Source organism: Phyllobates terribilis, unplaced genomic scaffold, assembly GCF_046119375.1.
Source record: "Phyllobates terribilis strain yellow unplaced genomic scaffold, ASM4611937v1 Scaffold_2__4_contigs__length_985480577, whole genome shotgun sequence".
Lineage (NCBI taxonomy): Eukaryota > Metazoa > Chordata > Amphibia > Anura > Dendrobatidae > Phyllobates > Phyllobates terribilis.
Genome location: NW_027362762.1, coordinates 616,882,254 through 616,898,071, shown reverse-complemented (window position 1 = coordinate 616,898,071; position 15,818 = coordinate 616,882,254). Strand labels below are relative to the sequence as shown.

The 15,818-nt window shown below is 42.4% G+C and overlaps 1 protein-coding gene across 2 annotated transcripts in view; it reads right to left on the bottom strand.

Annotated features, from left to right (window-relative positions):
- Positions 1 to 15,818, bottom strand: part of GGNBP2 (gametogenetin binding protein 2) — a 46,058-nt gene that overhangs the window by 13,928 nt on the left and 16,312 nt on the right. For both annotated transcript variants that reach the window (XM_073666536.1, XM_073666537.1), the window contains exons 5-8: positions 14,059 to 14,172; positions 12,762 to 12,971; positions 9,953 to 10,127; positions 9,581 to 9,775 (exon numbers count right to left, since the gene is read on the bottom strand). In XM_073666536.1, coding sequence (XP_073522637.1) covers positions 9,581 to 9,775; positions 9,953 to 10,127; positions 12,762 to 12,971; positions 14,059 to 14,172 — 694 coding nt within the window. The remainder of the gene's footprint in view (positions 1 to 9,580; positions 9,776 to 9,952; positions 10,128 to 12,761; positions 12,972 to 14,058; positions 14,173 to 15,818) is intronic.

The following is a 15,818-nucleotide window of genomic DNA, read 5'->3' as shown; positions in this document are numbered from 1 at the left end:
GATGAAAAACGCCGAAATTTACGTTTCGGGGGAGGACGACTATGTTTTGCCAGTGGAAATAGAGATCTCATCCCTCCTGTGGCCTCCTTAATAATCTGGTCCAGCTTGGTACCAAAGAATCTTGATCCCTGGAAGGGCAGATTAGTGAGGGACTTCTTAGAGGACAAGTCCGCCTGCCACGCCTTTAGCCAGATGGTTCTGCAAAGGGCCACCACATAAATGGCCGCTTGTGCGGCATATGAAGCGGCGTCCAAGGAGGCCAAAACCACGTACATTCCAGCATGAGCATTCTGGTCTGCCAAATCAGCTAACTGCGGAGGCTGAGCTCCAGTGAGGATGCCTTAACGGAGTTGCTTAGCTCATGCAGATATGGAGTTTGACACCCATGTGGTGGCAAAGGCAGGGCACAACGTGGAAGAAGCCGCTTCAAAGGCGGATTTAGAAAACTACTCTATGAGCCTAACATTAGAGTCCTTAAGGGAAGCTCCATCCGTAAAAGGAAGCACCGTGTAGATAGATGGACCCTCCAGTCTCTAGGCTACCGTAGTGGATGCGGTCCAGTTCTCAGTAAGGTCAGAAGCAAAGGGATACAGGATGCCAAGACGTTTTCCTCTTGCTCTGGGAGAGGTCAGGGCGACAGCAGGGCTCAGGGAGGTCGCAGAATTCAGGGGGCCAGCAGAGTGTTCGGGTGCCGGCAAATGGCGGTGACAGGCTTCCTCCTGTAAAAAGAGCGCGCAGAGTTCACGCCAGTGAGAGGCGTTATAGAGGCATAGAAACCAACGTCCTGTACAATGAGGCCGGTTGTAGGGGCGGGGCAAAACACTGACTGTAGAGGAGGTAGGAGTGGCTACTTCGGGAGCGGGAGAGGAGCCCGCGCGATGAAGAGACGGGAGGGGGCGGGGCTAACCGCCGCAGCTGGGCCGCGCTGAAGCCGGGGCCTAAATTGAAACGTGAGGCCGCCGGAGGGGGGAGGTGCGGCGCAGAGTCACGCACACACCATCCGACACATTGTTACAAACACACAATAAAAGGGCAGCCCAACATGAACACTTGAATCTTCTGTCTTCTTCCATCCTCATCTACCTCGCTCTCTTAATCTTCTCCTTGTCGCCTCTGGAGTGACCTGATGGAAAGAATGAAGTACCACCTCTTCATCCCTGAAGATGCGATGAAATCAAAGACATCCGAGCCTCTTCGGGTGATGGACGTCTGTCCCTCCTGATACCGTCAGGTTCTGGTGGGCGAGTGGGCAGGAGAGGGGGGCGAGGACCGACAATCAGATCATCTGAACACGCTTAAAGTGTTAGGGGCTGCGGGTCCTGGCCGATAGGCATATGAGGATACGGGGTGGCAGTACACGCTGTACTCCTAGCCTCTACGTGGGAATACAGTGTGACTGTCGCACACTGTATTCCTCCAAAGGAAGTCCAGGAGAAGCAGCTTCTGAAAAAGAAAAAAGAGGGAGATTACAAGGAAATGCCGAAAACCGAGGTAGATCTGGGTCTAGTAAAAGATCCGTGTCCACCTCCTACTGACACGAAGCTAAACTGACTAAGTTAATGCCAGTCAGTGGGGTGTACACTGCTGGGGAGGAGCTAACTTTTTTTGTGCATAGCGTCAGCCTCCTAGTGGCAGCAGCATACACCCATGGTTTCCTGTGTCCCCCAATGAAGTGATAAAGAAAACATACATTTCTTCACATCACAGCCATGCTCCCAGCCGCCGACTGAGGTATGTGTGACACAGTGCTTGTCAATTGAGAAACATCTCTGGAGCTCTATGTCTTCCGTTTGCAGCCTGTACTGACACGCGACTAGGATGGGCTGTAGTTTGAATTATATCAAGGACGCCATTTAATCTCATTCTCGGAGAATCCCTTTAAAGGGTGCAACAAGCACCTGTGCTTGGTTTGAACAGTCATTTTATGCCAAGACTCCCTTTAAGAGCATTACCATCTCAAACATTTATGGTATATCCACAAGATATGCTATATATGTCTGATGAGGTGGATCCCACCTCTGACTTGAACTGACCTGGAAAAACAGGTCCCCTTTTTGTCCCACTTTGGAAGTCCATACATAATAGAATGGAAAGGTGGTCACGAGCTACAATAAATGAAGGCTTTCTCCATTCACTTACCAGCGTTCCAAATTATTATGCAGTTTGGAATTAAGTGTAATAAAGATGTAATTTTTTGTTTTCAAAATAAACTCATGGATGCTACTGTGTTTCAGGTCTGTTTGGATCACGGATATCAATCTCAAAACACCTGTGATTAATTTGCCAGGTGCCCAATTAAAGGAAAGCTACTTAAGAAGAGTCATCCCACATTATTAAGAAGGCCACAGGTTTCAAGCAATATGGGAAAGAAAAAGGATCTCTCTGCTGCTGAAAAGCATCAAATAGTGCAATGTCTTGGACAAGGTATGAAAAAAAAATTAGATATTTCATGAAAACTTAAACGTAATCATCATACGGTGAAGAGATTTGTGGCAGATACAGACCACATATGGGCTTGTGCAGAAAAAGGTATAAGGAGGAAGGTCTCTGCCAGACAATTCATTGTATTAGGAGAGCAGGTGCTAAAATACCATTACAAAGCTGCAAACAGGTATTTGAAGCTACTGGTGCCTCTGAGGTCCCACAAACCTCAAGGTGTAGGAACCTCCAGAGACTTGAAGTAGTTTATAAACCTACTATTCGGCCACCCCTAAACAGTGCTCACAACCAGAAACACTTGCAGTGGGCCCAAACATACATGAAGACTAAATTTAAAACAGTTTTATTTACCGAGTACCATGTACCCTTGGATGGTTCAGATGGATGGAGTAGTGGATGGCCACCATGTCTCAAAAAGGCTGCAACATCAGCAAGGAAGTGGTGGAGTCATGTTGCCACAACACTGTTGTCGGATGTCCCGGGGCTAGGGGCTCCTTCCCTATCCCTAAACTAGGGGTGCCTTAACTATTCCTGCTCCCCAGATTACTTCTAATGGTGAAGATGCTGGGCCACATGCTGCGCTCCTAAAATTAGTCCTCATCTGTCCCCTCCCCCACCCAAGGAAGTGGAGAGTAGTTGTGTATAAATATACACAACCAGACTAACAAGGGAAGAAGTACAGGGCTAAATGAAAATACCAATCTTACAAACACGCACTCACAAAGAGTGGAACACCGGGAAGAATAAGAAGGAAAAAACAAAAAAGGAGACGATGAGGATACACACACAGACTAATCACCAAGCAGCGCTCTTTAGAACACCCCAAACGCCTCCTCAAAACAACCAACATCTCCAAGTTGAGAACCAGACAGTATTGTGAGTGTGTGCATGCATTATTATATTATAAACACAAACACACACTACCGTTCAAAAGTTTGGGGGTCATTTAGAAATTTCGTTATTTTTGAAAGAAAAGCACATTTTTTTCAATGAAGCTAACATTAAATGAATCAGAAATACACTCTATACATTGTTAATGTGGTAAATGACCATTCTAGCTGCAAACGTCTTGTTTTTATTGCAATATCTACATAGGTGTATAGAGGCCCATTTCCAACAACCACCACTCCAGTGTTTTAATGGTACAATGTGTTTGCTAACTGTGTAAGAAGGCTAAAGGATGTTTAGAAAACCCTAGAAAACCCTTGTACAAGTATGTTAGCCCAGCTGAAAACGGTTTGGCTGATTTGAGAAGCTATAAAATTGACCTTTGAGCTAGTTGAGAATCTGGAGCATTACATTTGTTTGTTCTATGAAACTCTCAAAATTGCCAGAAAAAGAGAACTGTCATATGAAACTCGACAGTCTATTCTTGTTCTTAGAAATGAAGGCTATTCCATGCGAGAAATTGCCAAGAAACAAAAGATTTCCTACAACGGTGTGCACTACTCCCTTCAGAGGAGAGCACAAACAGGCTCTAACCAGAGTAAAAAGAGAAGTGGGAGGCCCTGCTGCACAACTGAGCAACAAGACAAGGACATTAGAGTCTGTAGTTTGAGAAATTGACGCCTCACAGCTCCTCAGCTGGCAGCTTCATTAACCCCTTAAGCCCCGCAGGTGGTTTGCACGTTAATGACCGGGCCAATTTTTACAATTCTGACCACTGTCACTTTGAGGTAATTACTCTGGAACGCTTCAACGGATCCCCCTGATTCTGAGATTGTTTTTTTCGTGACATATTTTACTTCATGATTGTGGAAAAATTTCTTCGATATCACTTGCGTTTATTTGTGAAAAAAATGGAAATTTGGCGAAAATTTTGCGATTTTCAAAATTTGAATTTTTAAGCCCTGAAATCAGAGCGATATGTCACACAAAAGAGTTAATAAATAACATTTCCCACATGTCTACTTTACATCAGCACAATTTTGGAACCAAAATTTTTTTTTTGTTAGGGAGCTATAAGGGTTAAAAGTTGACCAGCGATTTCTCATTTTTCCAACAAAATTTATAAAACCATTTTTTTTAGGGACCACATCACATTTGAAGTCACTTTGAGAGGTCTTTATGACAGAAAATACCCAAAAGTGACACCATTCTAAAAACTGCACCCCTCAAGGTGCTCAAAACCACATTCAAGAACTTTATTAACCCTTCAGGTGCTTCACAGGAATTTTTTGAATGTGGAAGAAAAAAATGAACATTTAACTTTTTTCACAAAAATGTTACTTTAGACCCATTTTTTTTTTATTTTCACAGTGTAACAAGAAAAAATGGACCCCAAAATTTGTTGTGCAATTTCCCCTGGGCACGCAGATACCCAATATTTGGGGAAGAAACACTGTTTGGGCGCACAGCAGGGCTCGGAAGGGAAGGAGCGCCATTTGACTTTTTGATTGTAAAATTTGCTTGAATAATTAGCGGACACCATGTTCTGTTTGGAGAGCCCCTGTGTGCCCAAACTTTGGAGCTCCCCCACAAGTGACCCCATTTTGGAAACTAGACCCCCCAAGGCACCTTTCTAGATGCATAGTGAGCACTTGGAACCCCCAGGTGCTTCACAAATTGATTCGTAAAAATGAAAAAGTGAAAAAAAAAACACTTTTTCATTTTTACGAATCAATTTGTGAAGCACCTAGGGGTTCCAAGTGCTCACTATGCATCTAGATAGGTGCCTTGGGGGGTCTAGTTTCCAAAATGGGGTCACTTGTGGGGGAGCTCCAATGTTTGGGCACACAGGGACTCTCCAAATGCAACATGATATCAGCTAACAATTTGAGCCGACAATTTGTTAGCGGATATCATGTTGCATTTGGAGAGCCCCTCTGTGCCCATACATTGGAGCTCCCCCACAAGTGACCCCATTTTGGAAACTAGACCCCCCAAGGCACCTTTCTAGATGCATAGTGAGCACTTGGAACCCCAGGTGCTTCACAAATTGATTCATAAAAATGAAAAAGTGTTTTTTTTTTCACTTTTTCATTTTTACGAATCAATTTGTGAAGCACCTGGGGGTTCCAAGTGCTTACTATGCATCTAGATATGTGCCTTGGGGGGTCTAGTTTCCAAAATAGGGTCACTTATGGGGGAGCTCCAATGTTTGGGCACACAGGGGCTCTCCAAACGCAACATGGCGTTCGCTAACAATTTGAGCCGATTTTCCATTCAATTTGTTAGCGGACACCATGTCGCGTTTGGAGAGCCCGTGATGTGCCTAAACAGTGGAGCTCCCCCACAAGTGTCCCCATTTTGGAAACTATACCCCTCAAGGATTTTATTAAGGTGTATAGTGAACATTTTGAACCCAGAGGTACGGCACAGAATTTGTTTACATTAGGTCATCATATTGAATAAGTTGTCATTATTCTTGAGCGCAAGTGCTTGCTACTTGAGTTTGCATCGGGTACTCAGGTATGCACCATGTACAGCGTGTGCTTGAGTGACATGCTCGAGTCCCTGCTCCGCATGTTTCACGGTTATTAGGCACCCAAAAAAAAACATGCGGGGATCGCTCGTGCATGGCAGGCAATCCCCGTAAAGTTTTTTGGCCGCGAAGCATATGGGGCAGAGACTCGAGCATGTCACTCAAATACCCACGATACTCAAAGCATACCAGAGCACCCGATGCAAACTCAAGTAGCGAGCACTTGCTCTCAACACTAGTCACCATATCGTCATCTTTTTTTCTTACTTTTGAAAAAAATCCCAACCCCAACCCTAGCCCCAGCACAACCCTAGCCCCAAACCCAGCCCTAACCCTAGCCCCAAACCCAGCCCTAACCCTAGCCCCAAACCCAGCCCTAACCCTAGCCCAAGAGTTTATTTTTGACGCCGTTCCTTGTGCGGTATAAGTGATTAGACGACTTTATTCTTCGGGTCGGTGTGATTACAGCAATGCCAGAATCATATGGGGTTTTTATGACTGACAGCTGTCACACACTAAAAGACGCATTTTTTGTAAAATCTAGTTTTTGCATCGCCATATTTTGAGAGCTATAATTTTTCCAGATTTTGGCAGACAGTCATGTGACGGCTCGTTTTTTGCGGGATGACTTGACGTTGTTATTGGTGCCATTTTCAGGCACGTGACATTTTTTGATCGCTTTCTATTCCGATTTTTGGGAGGCAGAATAAACAAAAACCAACAATTCAGGAATTGTTTTTTTTTTTTTTTTTTTTTATTCTGTTCCGCGTGTGGTAAAATTGATGAGGCAGCTTTACTCTTCGGGTCAGTACGTTTACAGCGGTACCACATTTGTATCATTTTTCTATGTTTTGGCGCTTATACACAATAAAAGCTATTTTATAGAAAAAAATATTTTTTAGTATCGCTTTATTCTGAGAGCTATAACTTTTTTATTTTTCGGCTGATGGAGCTATATGGCGGCTTGTTTTTTGCGGGACGAGATGACGTTTTCAGCGGTATCATTTTTATTTATATGCGTCTTTTTGATCGCGTGTTATTCCACTTTTTGTTTGGCGGTATGGTGATAAAGCATTGTTTTTTGCTGCGTTTTTTTTTTTACCGTGTTCACTGAAGGGGTTAACTAGTGGGACAGTTTTATAGGTCAGGCTGTTCCGGACGCGGCGATACCAAATATGTGTACTTTTATTGTTTTTTTTTTATTTTTTTTATAATAATATTTATTGATGGGTACATTATATTTTTATTTTTGGTGTATTTTTTTATAATATTTTTGCACATTTTTTTTTTTTTTTTTTTTTTCCCCACTTTCAGACAGTTTGTACACCTTATTACTTTGTCCCACTCTGGGACTTTCACTTTTTTTTTTCTGATCGCCTGCATGGCATAGGAATGGAGCACCATCCCTATGCCATGCAGGCTGTCAGAAGTGCACAGTGTGAAGATTGCTTGGAGATGCACTGCGCATGTCCAAGCAATCTTCCTGCTCTCTGGTGACCCGGATGTTGTCATGACGACATCGGGTCGTCATGGCAACACCCGGGAAGCCGCTGCAGTCTGCGCTGGAAGCCGGAAGAGGAGGTGAGTATCGCCGATCACCTCCCCTTGCCCCCGCAATGCCGCGATCGATTTCGATCGACTTCGATCGCAGCATAGCGGGGGTTAATGTGCTGGGAGCGGTGCAGGACCGCTCCCTGCACATAGTACCGGGTGTCAGCTGTGACAATCAGCTGACACCCGGCGGCGATCGCGCCCACACAGCCTGTGTGCGCGCGCGATCGCCATGACGTACTAATACGGGTCTGGCTCTTAAGTCCCAGGGCACAGACGCGTATTAGTACGTCAAATGTTATTAAGGGGTTAAATAGTACACGCAAAACGCTGGCCTTTAGGGCAAAGTAAAAGCCATATCTGAGACCGGTTAATTAAAGGAAAAGATTAATATGGGCAAAAGAACACAGACATTGGAGAAAAGTTTTATGGACAGACGAATCAAAGTTTGAGGTGTTTGGATCACACAGAACATTTGTGAGACGCAGAACAACTGAAAAGGTGTAGGTGTGTGTGTGTGTGTGTGTGTGTGTGTGTGTGTGTGTGTGTGTGTGTGTGTGTGTGTGTGTGTGTGTGTGTGTGCAGTACAGACCAAAAGTTTGGACACACCTTCTCATTTAAAGATTCTGCTGTATTTTCTTGACTATGACAATTGTACATTCACACTGAAGGCATCAAAACTATGAATTAACACATGTGGAATTATATACTTAACAAAAAAAGTGTGAAACAACTGAAAATATGTCTTCTATTCTAGGTTCTTCAAAGTAGCCACCTTTTGCTTTGACTTCTTTGCACACTCTTGGCATTCTGAATTTTTGAGTTTTGAAAAAAAATACTGTTATCATTTATCCAGTAAAATGTGATGTAGACTTTTAACGGTTGATGATTTGAACAGTATTGACTCATTTGCATTGACCATTTAGAAAAATCAGAGAAAAATAGCTTTTGAATAAAAATTTGCAACGCAGAGTGTATCAGAGTTCTGAAAATAGCCAAGAAAGTGTACATAGTGGTGTAAATGCAAAAAGACTATGCTCAAAATAGCCACAGGTCCCACCTCTGCGACCAACACCTATCAGATAATTATATGTTCAAGATGAGAACACCCTTTTAACCCCTTTCCAATATGTGCCTTTTAACCCCTTTCCAATATGTGCCGTACATGTACGGCACATGTCATGTCTCTCCCTTTGGTGAGGGCTCCAGCGAGTAGCCCTCACCCTTTCGGGGACATGACGCTGATCTGATCAGTTGTAATATGACCCTAACAGCCGCGGATGGAATTGTGATCCACTAGTGGCTGTTAACATGTTAAATACCGCTGTCAATCTCTGACAGAGGAATTTAACATGGTCATGGCAGAAATACGTCATAAGTCCCGTCCATCGGCACCAGTGTCACATGACCACAGGTCGCCGATGGATTGCCATGACAACTCGGAGTCTGCAGGAGACCCCTGCGGTTGTCATTGTCGGGATGCTGAGTGCCCCGGTCTGTGCTCATAGCAAGCAACCATTTCTGCTACACACAGGCGATCTGATGATCACCCCCCCCCCCCTTTTGTCTCATTCAAAAAAAATATATATACATGGTTTTTTGGTCGTTGCAATAACGGGAGATCAAAACATCATATCAACCCCAAATTGGTATATAAGGAAAAAAATAAAAAATCAGCCCTCACCCAGACACAGATCCCGAAAAATGGAGACACTACGGGCCTCGGAAAATGGCGATTTTTTTTTTTCCCATCACGTAAATAAAAAAAGATTCTATCTATGAACTCGCAATGACCTGGGGAATCATAATGCCAGGTCAGTTTTACCATATAGTGAATGTGGTAATAAAAAAACAACTGGAATTGCACTTCTTTGAAATTTCACCGCACTTGGAATTTTTCCCCCCGTTTCCAGTACACAATATGGTAATGGTATGGTGTCATTCAAAAGTACAACTTGTCCCGCAAAAAATAAGCCCTCACACGGCCATATTGACTGAAAAATAAAAAAGTTATAGCTCTGGGAAGAAGGGGAGCAAAAAACAAAAGCGTAAAAATGGGAAATGGTGAAGGGGTTAAAGCCTTTTTTTAATAGACATAGCCCTTACAAGTATTTGGTCCTAAGTAAAATTTCTAGACATTATACATTTTCCTAAATAATTACTTACATCTTTTTCACTTTCAACTGTTAATTCTTTAATGTCTGCTGATGCTGGTATAGCACAAACACACTTGTTTTTTCTCCTATTTTTCTTCTTCTGACGCTTCTTTTCCTGCTTGAGCTCTTGCACTCTCTCCTCTTCCAAAAATTCCTCGCACAACTGTTCTAGCCGACTGATTCCCTGCACCTTCTCCACAGCCATCTGCAAAACAGAAATGGTTGTACACAATGCACCTTTTTACCAAAAATATAGCTTTCAGTCCGTGCTTGACACAAGAATGATGGCTTCCATTAGGGTGGTCTTACGCACTGCTGTATAATGTATACCAGAGGTCTATTTCCCATTTTTGGCGGTACTGGTTTTTGCGTTATTATTTACCTCAAAACTTTTGCGTAATGCATCAACTCCAAGGTAGAAAAGCAACTGCCATGTTTGCTCTTCAGCTCGTAGCTTCTGCCATATTCGGTGGAGCCTCTCATACAGGTGGATGCCAAGGCAGGTTAACACTTCTTCCTGTGCTATATCAATAGTTTTTGCATGTCTTTCCCTACGTCTAAGACAAAAGGAAGTGGAGGCAAAAAGTTAATACATTTACCAATAGATGCTTTCACAGATAAAAATTTGAAAAAAACAAAGTTACAATATTTAGAAAACGGACAAAAAAAATCTACCTAGTGTTAAAGGCATAGAAAAGTGTAAAGGGAATGGACAGGAGCACTATGGTGATTTTTTTTTTATTGTGTCCTCTGTTAGTAAACTGGTAATGTGTGTACTGAGTGCAGTAAAGTACTTCTCCTTCACCATCTTCTGTCGCCTCCAGCACTGCTCCGGTCCTCTTCTGCTTTAGGTCACCTCAGCCCTGACTGGCCAGCTCACACCATGGACCGTTCGTTCTTTTCTTAACATAAGCCAATGAGAGCCTTATTCAAAGTCTCATCGTCTTACATTCAGAAAGGGAGCTGTGGTAATCCACACAGAAGGTGCTGTCACCTGGCTGGTCATAAACGCAGCCCGGGATGCAGGAAAGGACTGGAAAAGCACTGGAAACGGCAGATAAAGGCAACCATTAAGTAGAATACTGCACTCATTACTGACTGGTAACAGGTGTCGCCAACAAAACAAAAAACACTGGAGTGCTCCTTTACATTAAGTATTTATGGGAAACATGTTTTATATACTTTAGCCATTTTTTTTTTCATTTTCTAATTTTTCTTTAATAATAAAACAGTTAGAAAAACAGAATATTTTATACTATTTGAATTTAGATATTGTTAACAAAACATAGGCGATACATTCCCTTTAAAAGGGGTTGTCCACTACTGGGTCAACCTCAGCTTTAATCAATTCAGGAACCAAATTGAAAGAAAACAATGAACATTCACCTCCCACAGTGGTACCGCACCAGCGTTGTGGTCAGCCGGGAACAACGGTGCCAGCATAACTGGAATAGCATGGCTGTGGGAGGCCAGTATACAGGGTTTATATTAACTGGGGTCCTGAATTGATTACGCTGGGATTGTCTAGTAGTGTACAAGCCTGTAAGTCATGTGACAGGTCAATTAGAAACTTAAAATGTCAGGTTAGGGGACTTAAAAACTGACCTCCATACACTTCACAAAAGGCAGTGTCTCCCGATACCATAGAAAAAGGACTCGTTTGCCAAATTGAGCAATTCCGCATGCCTGAAAAGGTCTACTGGCCAGCTTTACAAAACCTTTCACTGAAGGAAGTCCAACATTTGTGACCTTGATTTATAAGCCAGTGACTACAAAGAGCATCCCTTTCTCTGAATGATCTGTTCTGTACATGGACTACTCATTGATTTTTATGGACACAGTGTATTGTGTCATTTGTCTACTATACAGGGAATGAGCATTTGTTGCCAGGTTTTCAGAAGATTATTGCCTACTTCAAGGGGCAATCCCTAGCCAGCTTAGCATCAATGGACCCTACTAGGAAAAGAGCACAATGAAAACTGGAGAACCCCTTTCAGACTATTATCTCCATAAGTGTTGCTGAAGTTTTAAAGGGGATCTGTTACAACATTTGACTTGACTTATGTAAGCTATTAATATGCACATACAGGTTATAGACTGCTGAGGAGAGATCCCTGTATGTCTCATATCAGATGCCTTGTTGAGAAATCACCTTTTTTCCCCACTTTATACGAGTACCCTCTTACAGGCTCTGGGGAGGACGCTGCCTGGAAGAGGACTCTGCCTCCAGAGCATTATTTACATGAAGGGACGTTACCAGTGTGACGTGTAATGGTTACCAGTGTTACCAATGTGATGTGTGATGGCCGTTCTCTGCTCTCCTGATCTCACAGCAGAGCTGTGCGTGATTATAACTGACACATCTGCAGGTTCATCTCAGCTCCAGCTTCCATATCATAGGCAGATAGGATTATAATATTGTTACAATACAGCAGAGCTCAAGAGCTGCAAAAAGTGTGTTTGCAAGATGAAAAAGTTAATTTCTCCTGTTTTGTGTTAGTTACTGGTCTCACACTTGTAACTCCCCTTCATGTATAATAAGCTGTGGAGGCAGAGTTATCTTCCAGGCAGCGTCCCCCCCCAGAGCCCAGAAGAGGGCATTTATATAAAGTGATAAAAGATGATTTATCCACAACAAGGCATCTGATATGAGACATACAGGGATCGCTCTCCCCAGCAGTCTATTACCTGTATGCCCATATTAATAATTTAGATACGTCACATGTGGTGACAGATTCCCTTTAAGGAGTAGAAAGATTCACTATAACTGTATTAATCAAAGGGAACCAACAAGATGCTCCACACACTCCTAAAACCAATGTATTAACCCTCCGTCAGGGGCAACTGATCTGACAGGCGCAGCTCACTTAGTTTCATTTCTCTATTTTCAGTGGTTTGTCTGGGAAACACCCTCCTCCCAGTACCTTCCTAACTTTAAAGGCTGTGTGAAACCTGAGAAGCCATTTATTACATTCCTATTAAGGTAACTGATCACTTTTAGAGCATTGAAATTTAAAAAAAAAAAGGAAAATATAGCCAATTTTCTAGCCTGTGCCTGACAGGCGCAATGCCCCTAAACTCGTTATGAAACATATTGCCCCTGACGGAGGGTAAAGTCATGATAAAACTTACAATGGCTGATAAAGATAAAAATAGTAAACGCTAGACGCCAACTCTAGCACGTTACATACTCATATCCTCCGGCGAATTCTGGTTCTGCTCTACCGAGAAGATGAGCAATGAAATCAGTCTCACAACAGACATGAATATGACGCTCATGCGGGCAGCAGCGAAGACCTTCATAAAGTGCTGCACAGTAGCCCTTTTCTTTACTACAATCCAGATCACCAATCAAAATGTTGTACGCTCTAAGTACTTTGTTCTTGCAGTCTGTACAAAACCTGTTGATGGAAAGGAAATTGTGACTATAATGAAAATACCGTATAACCATTGAAAAAGTATAATACATGCCTTACCCCCTTCCACTACCATAAGAAAGTCACATTAAGAAGGTCATACCCACAAACTACCATACTATCATGACAATGACGACTATGCAGGCACAGGAGCTGTGCCCGCACCCTCATCAGTGGGATTCAGGTGTAACTAATAGCAGATGACTCCAATCCATGCCACTGAACCCCTAGATGTCAGCCACTGAACTCCATCAGTGCCTGCATGAAGTGACGGCACAGGGTCGACTGGTTGTTATGGCAGCCAATGACCTAACAAAGACGCAGCCTGCCAGATATATACGCTCAAAAGGCCTCCTGTCAGATAAACCTTTGACTGGCAATAATACGCTGCAATACAGGCGTATTGATGATTATTACTAAAGAGATCAAAATAGTGTACAGCTTGGGGAAAAAATGAAAATAAAAATAAGTTTACTAAGAAACAAAAAACAAGTGTTTTTCTTCTGGACTGTATAATTTTTTGATTATAAAAAGGTTGCAAAGGGACTCTGGTTGCGACACATGTAGCCTGGCTAAAAATTGTTAGGTGTCATTGCTACATAGAGCAATAAAAGTGAATTTAGACCTCCAGGGTACTGCGACCGTAATTGCAACTTGCTTGTCAGGATTGCAATGTGATGTTATTCAATTTTATTCTGCAGCAATGTAGTAGCAAAAGTGTCATTATATTGGTGCTGACCACGGGCAGTGATCGCCATACACAGGACTGCTAGGTGGACACAGAGCCGCATGTGAAATCACACCTTGTTGTGACATGGGACTGATCATTTCTCTTAAGGAGATGGCTTACACTAGTGCTGAGTCAGTCTGATATGTCTAATGGCAGAGCTATACAGCTAGATCAGCCACTAAAAGATGACCGTATACTTAGATTTTAGCTGTACTGTGTATTTACACCTGCAGTTTGTTACGTGCTAGTCTAGAGGGTAACCAACATAACAGAGCCCATTTACAGCACTTATCAAAATATTTTAATTTTTGTGCTAGAAGTGTTGAAAGAACAATTACATACCTGTGCTTACGAAGGTAGTTTTCCAAAGTTTCCAAAAGACAACTGGAATCAATTAAAACAACTTCATCACGGCATTCCTGGGACATTATTTCCCAGATATCCATCCAGTTTCCCCTGTAAGAAGAGAAAATATTTAAAAAAAAACTATTTGCTTGCAAAAGAGTCTCCAAACACAAGTTAAAGATTTAACATCGCTTACAGATATATGGTGAAATTTGCATAAATCTAATATAGTTGCTAAGCAATTAAAACAGTTGTTTCCATGCAAAATTAAGTGATTGTGCAGTGGAGCAGTAAAAAGATCACAGCGGCACAAGGCTATTGAGTGTTAATGTAGCCACATTTGTGAGAGAATGGCTTTCTTAAGAGCTCACTGGATTCATGGATGGTACTTTAATGGGTTGCAACAAAATGGCAGACCACGTACATTTCCAGAACAGGGTCTCTGAACGCTAAGGTGCTTAGAGCAAACATTTGCCAATGCTCTGCTGACTGACTAACCACGCAGTTCCAAAATTCCTGTGCCATTGTCAATGACCTCTTTGGGAATGGCATCAGCCAGGACACGGAGAGGATTGAAATATAGGTGCGTTACGTGAATGACCTTTGTGTGTTCGGCAGGGGTTGGCAACACTACTTTCCAGACAATTGGGAAAAGAGGGGGAAAGGAGGTGAATAAAAAAAAATTAACTTTTATTAATAACGAAATAAAATATTAATAATTTCTGAACAACATTGTACATTCATCCAATTAAGGATGTATATTGGATCACAGTTAATAAATTAGTATGTATTCTAAGTAACGGTGATCCGCTAAAGTCCTGATAGAAACTAGATAGTAAGGATGTATTAACCCTGCTGTTCTGTTCGGGTCTACTATACACTTCTAATGTTCTGGTCATTTTTGACCGCACCTATTAAAGTCTTGATTTTTAGCTAATTGAAGTGTTTTATTTGAATACCTGTTGCATTATTATACTATATGTGAACATGGTTGTTCATAAACAAATGAAAAATTAAATCAAAAACTTAATTTTTTTTGCATCAAAAAATGTTACATGGCCTTATTGCAATATTTATGCATATTACACATAAAATATATTCTTTAGGCTGTGTGCCCACTATGCGTTTAAGCGTTTCCACAGCAACAATTCCGCTGCAGAAACGCTTAAAAAACGCTTGGTAGAAGGTCTGCCATGTTCCCCAATGATAATCCGCATGTGCTGTGCACATGCTGCGGAAATTTCTGCTGCGGATTATCATTGCGGAAAAATCCGCGGCACTATGAATTATTTTGCGGAATTGCGGCATTCTCGCCGCCATTGACTTGCATTGGAACGCATGTCATCCACATCACTGCATATGCACATGCGAATATCATACGGTTCAATGTGCGGATGGTACCCGGGTTTGGAGAAGAGGAGACTCTCCTCCGGACCCGGGTTACCATAGTACCTGTAAAAAATATACATTATACTTTCTGATGATCCCCGGTGTCCTTATCCGATCCGGCCTGGCTTGCCGGCAGCTCGCGATGGTCTAAAACAGGGGTCTCAAACTCGGCTGGGTATATGGGCCGCACATGGAAAAAATTTGAATTTGGGGGGCCGCATTCTTTGTTCAATGTGACATTTTTAGTGATACCATTTTTTTTGTATACACCTTTTGAACATTTTTGCCGTGTTTATTTTTTATGGCTTGGGTCGTTATGGATGTGGCAATAATAAACGTGCACTTTTTTGTGTTTACTTTAGTTTACA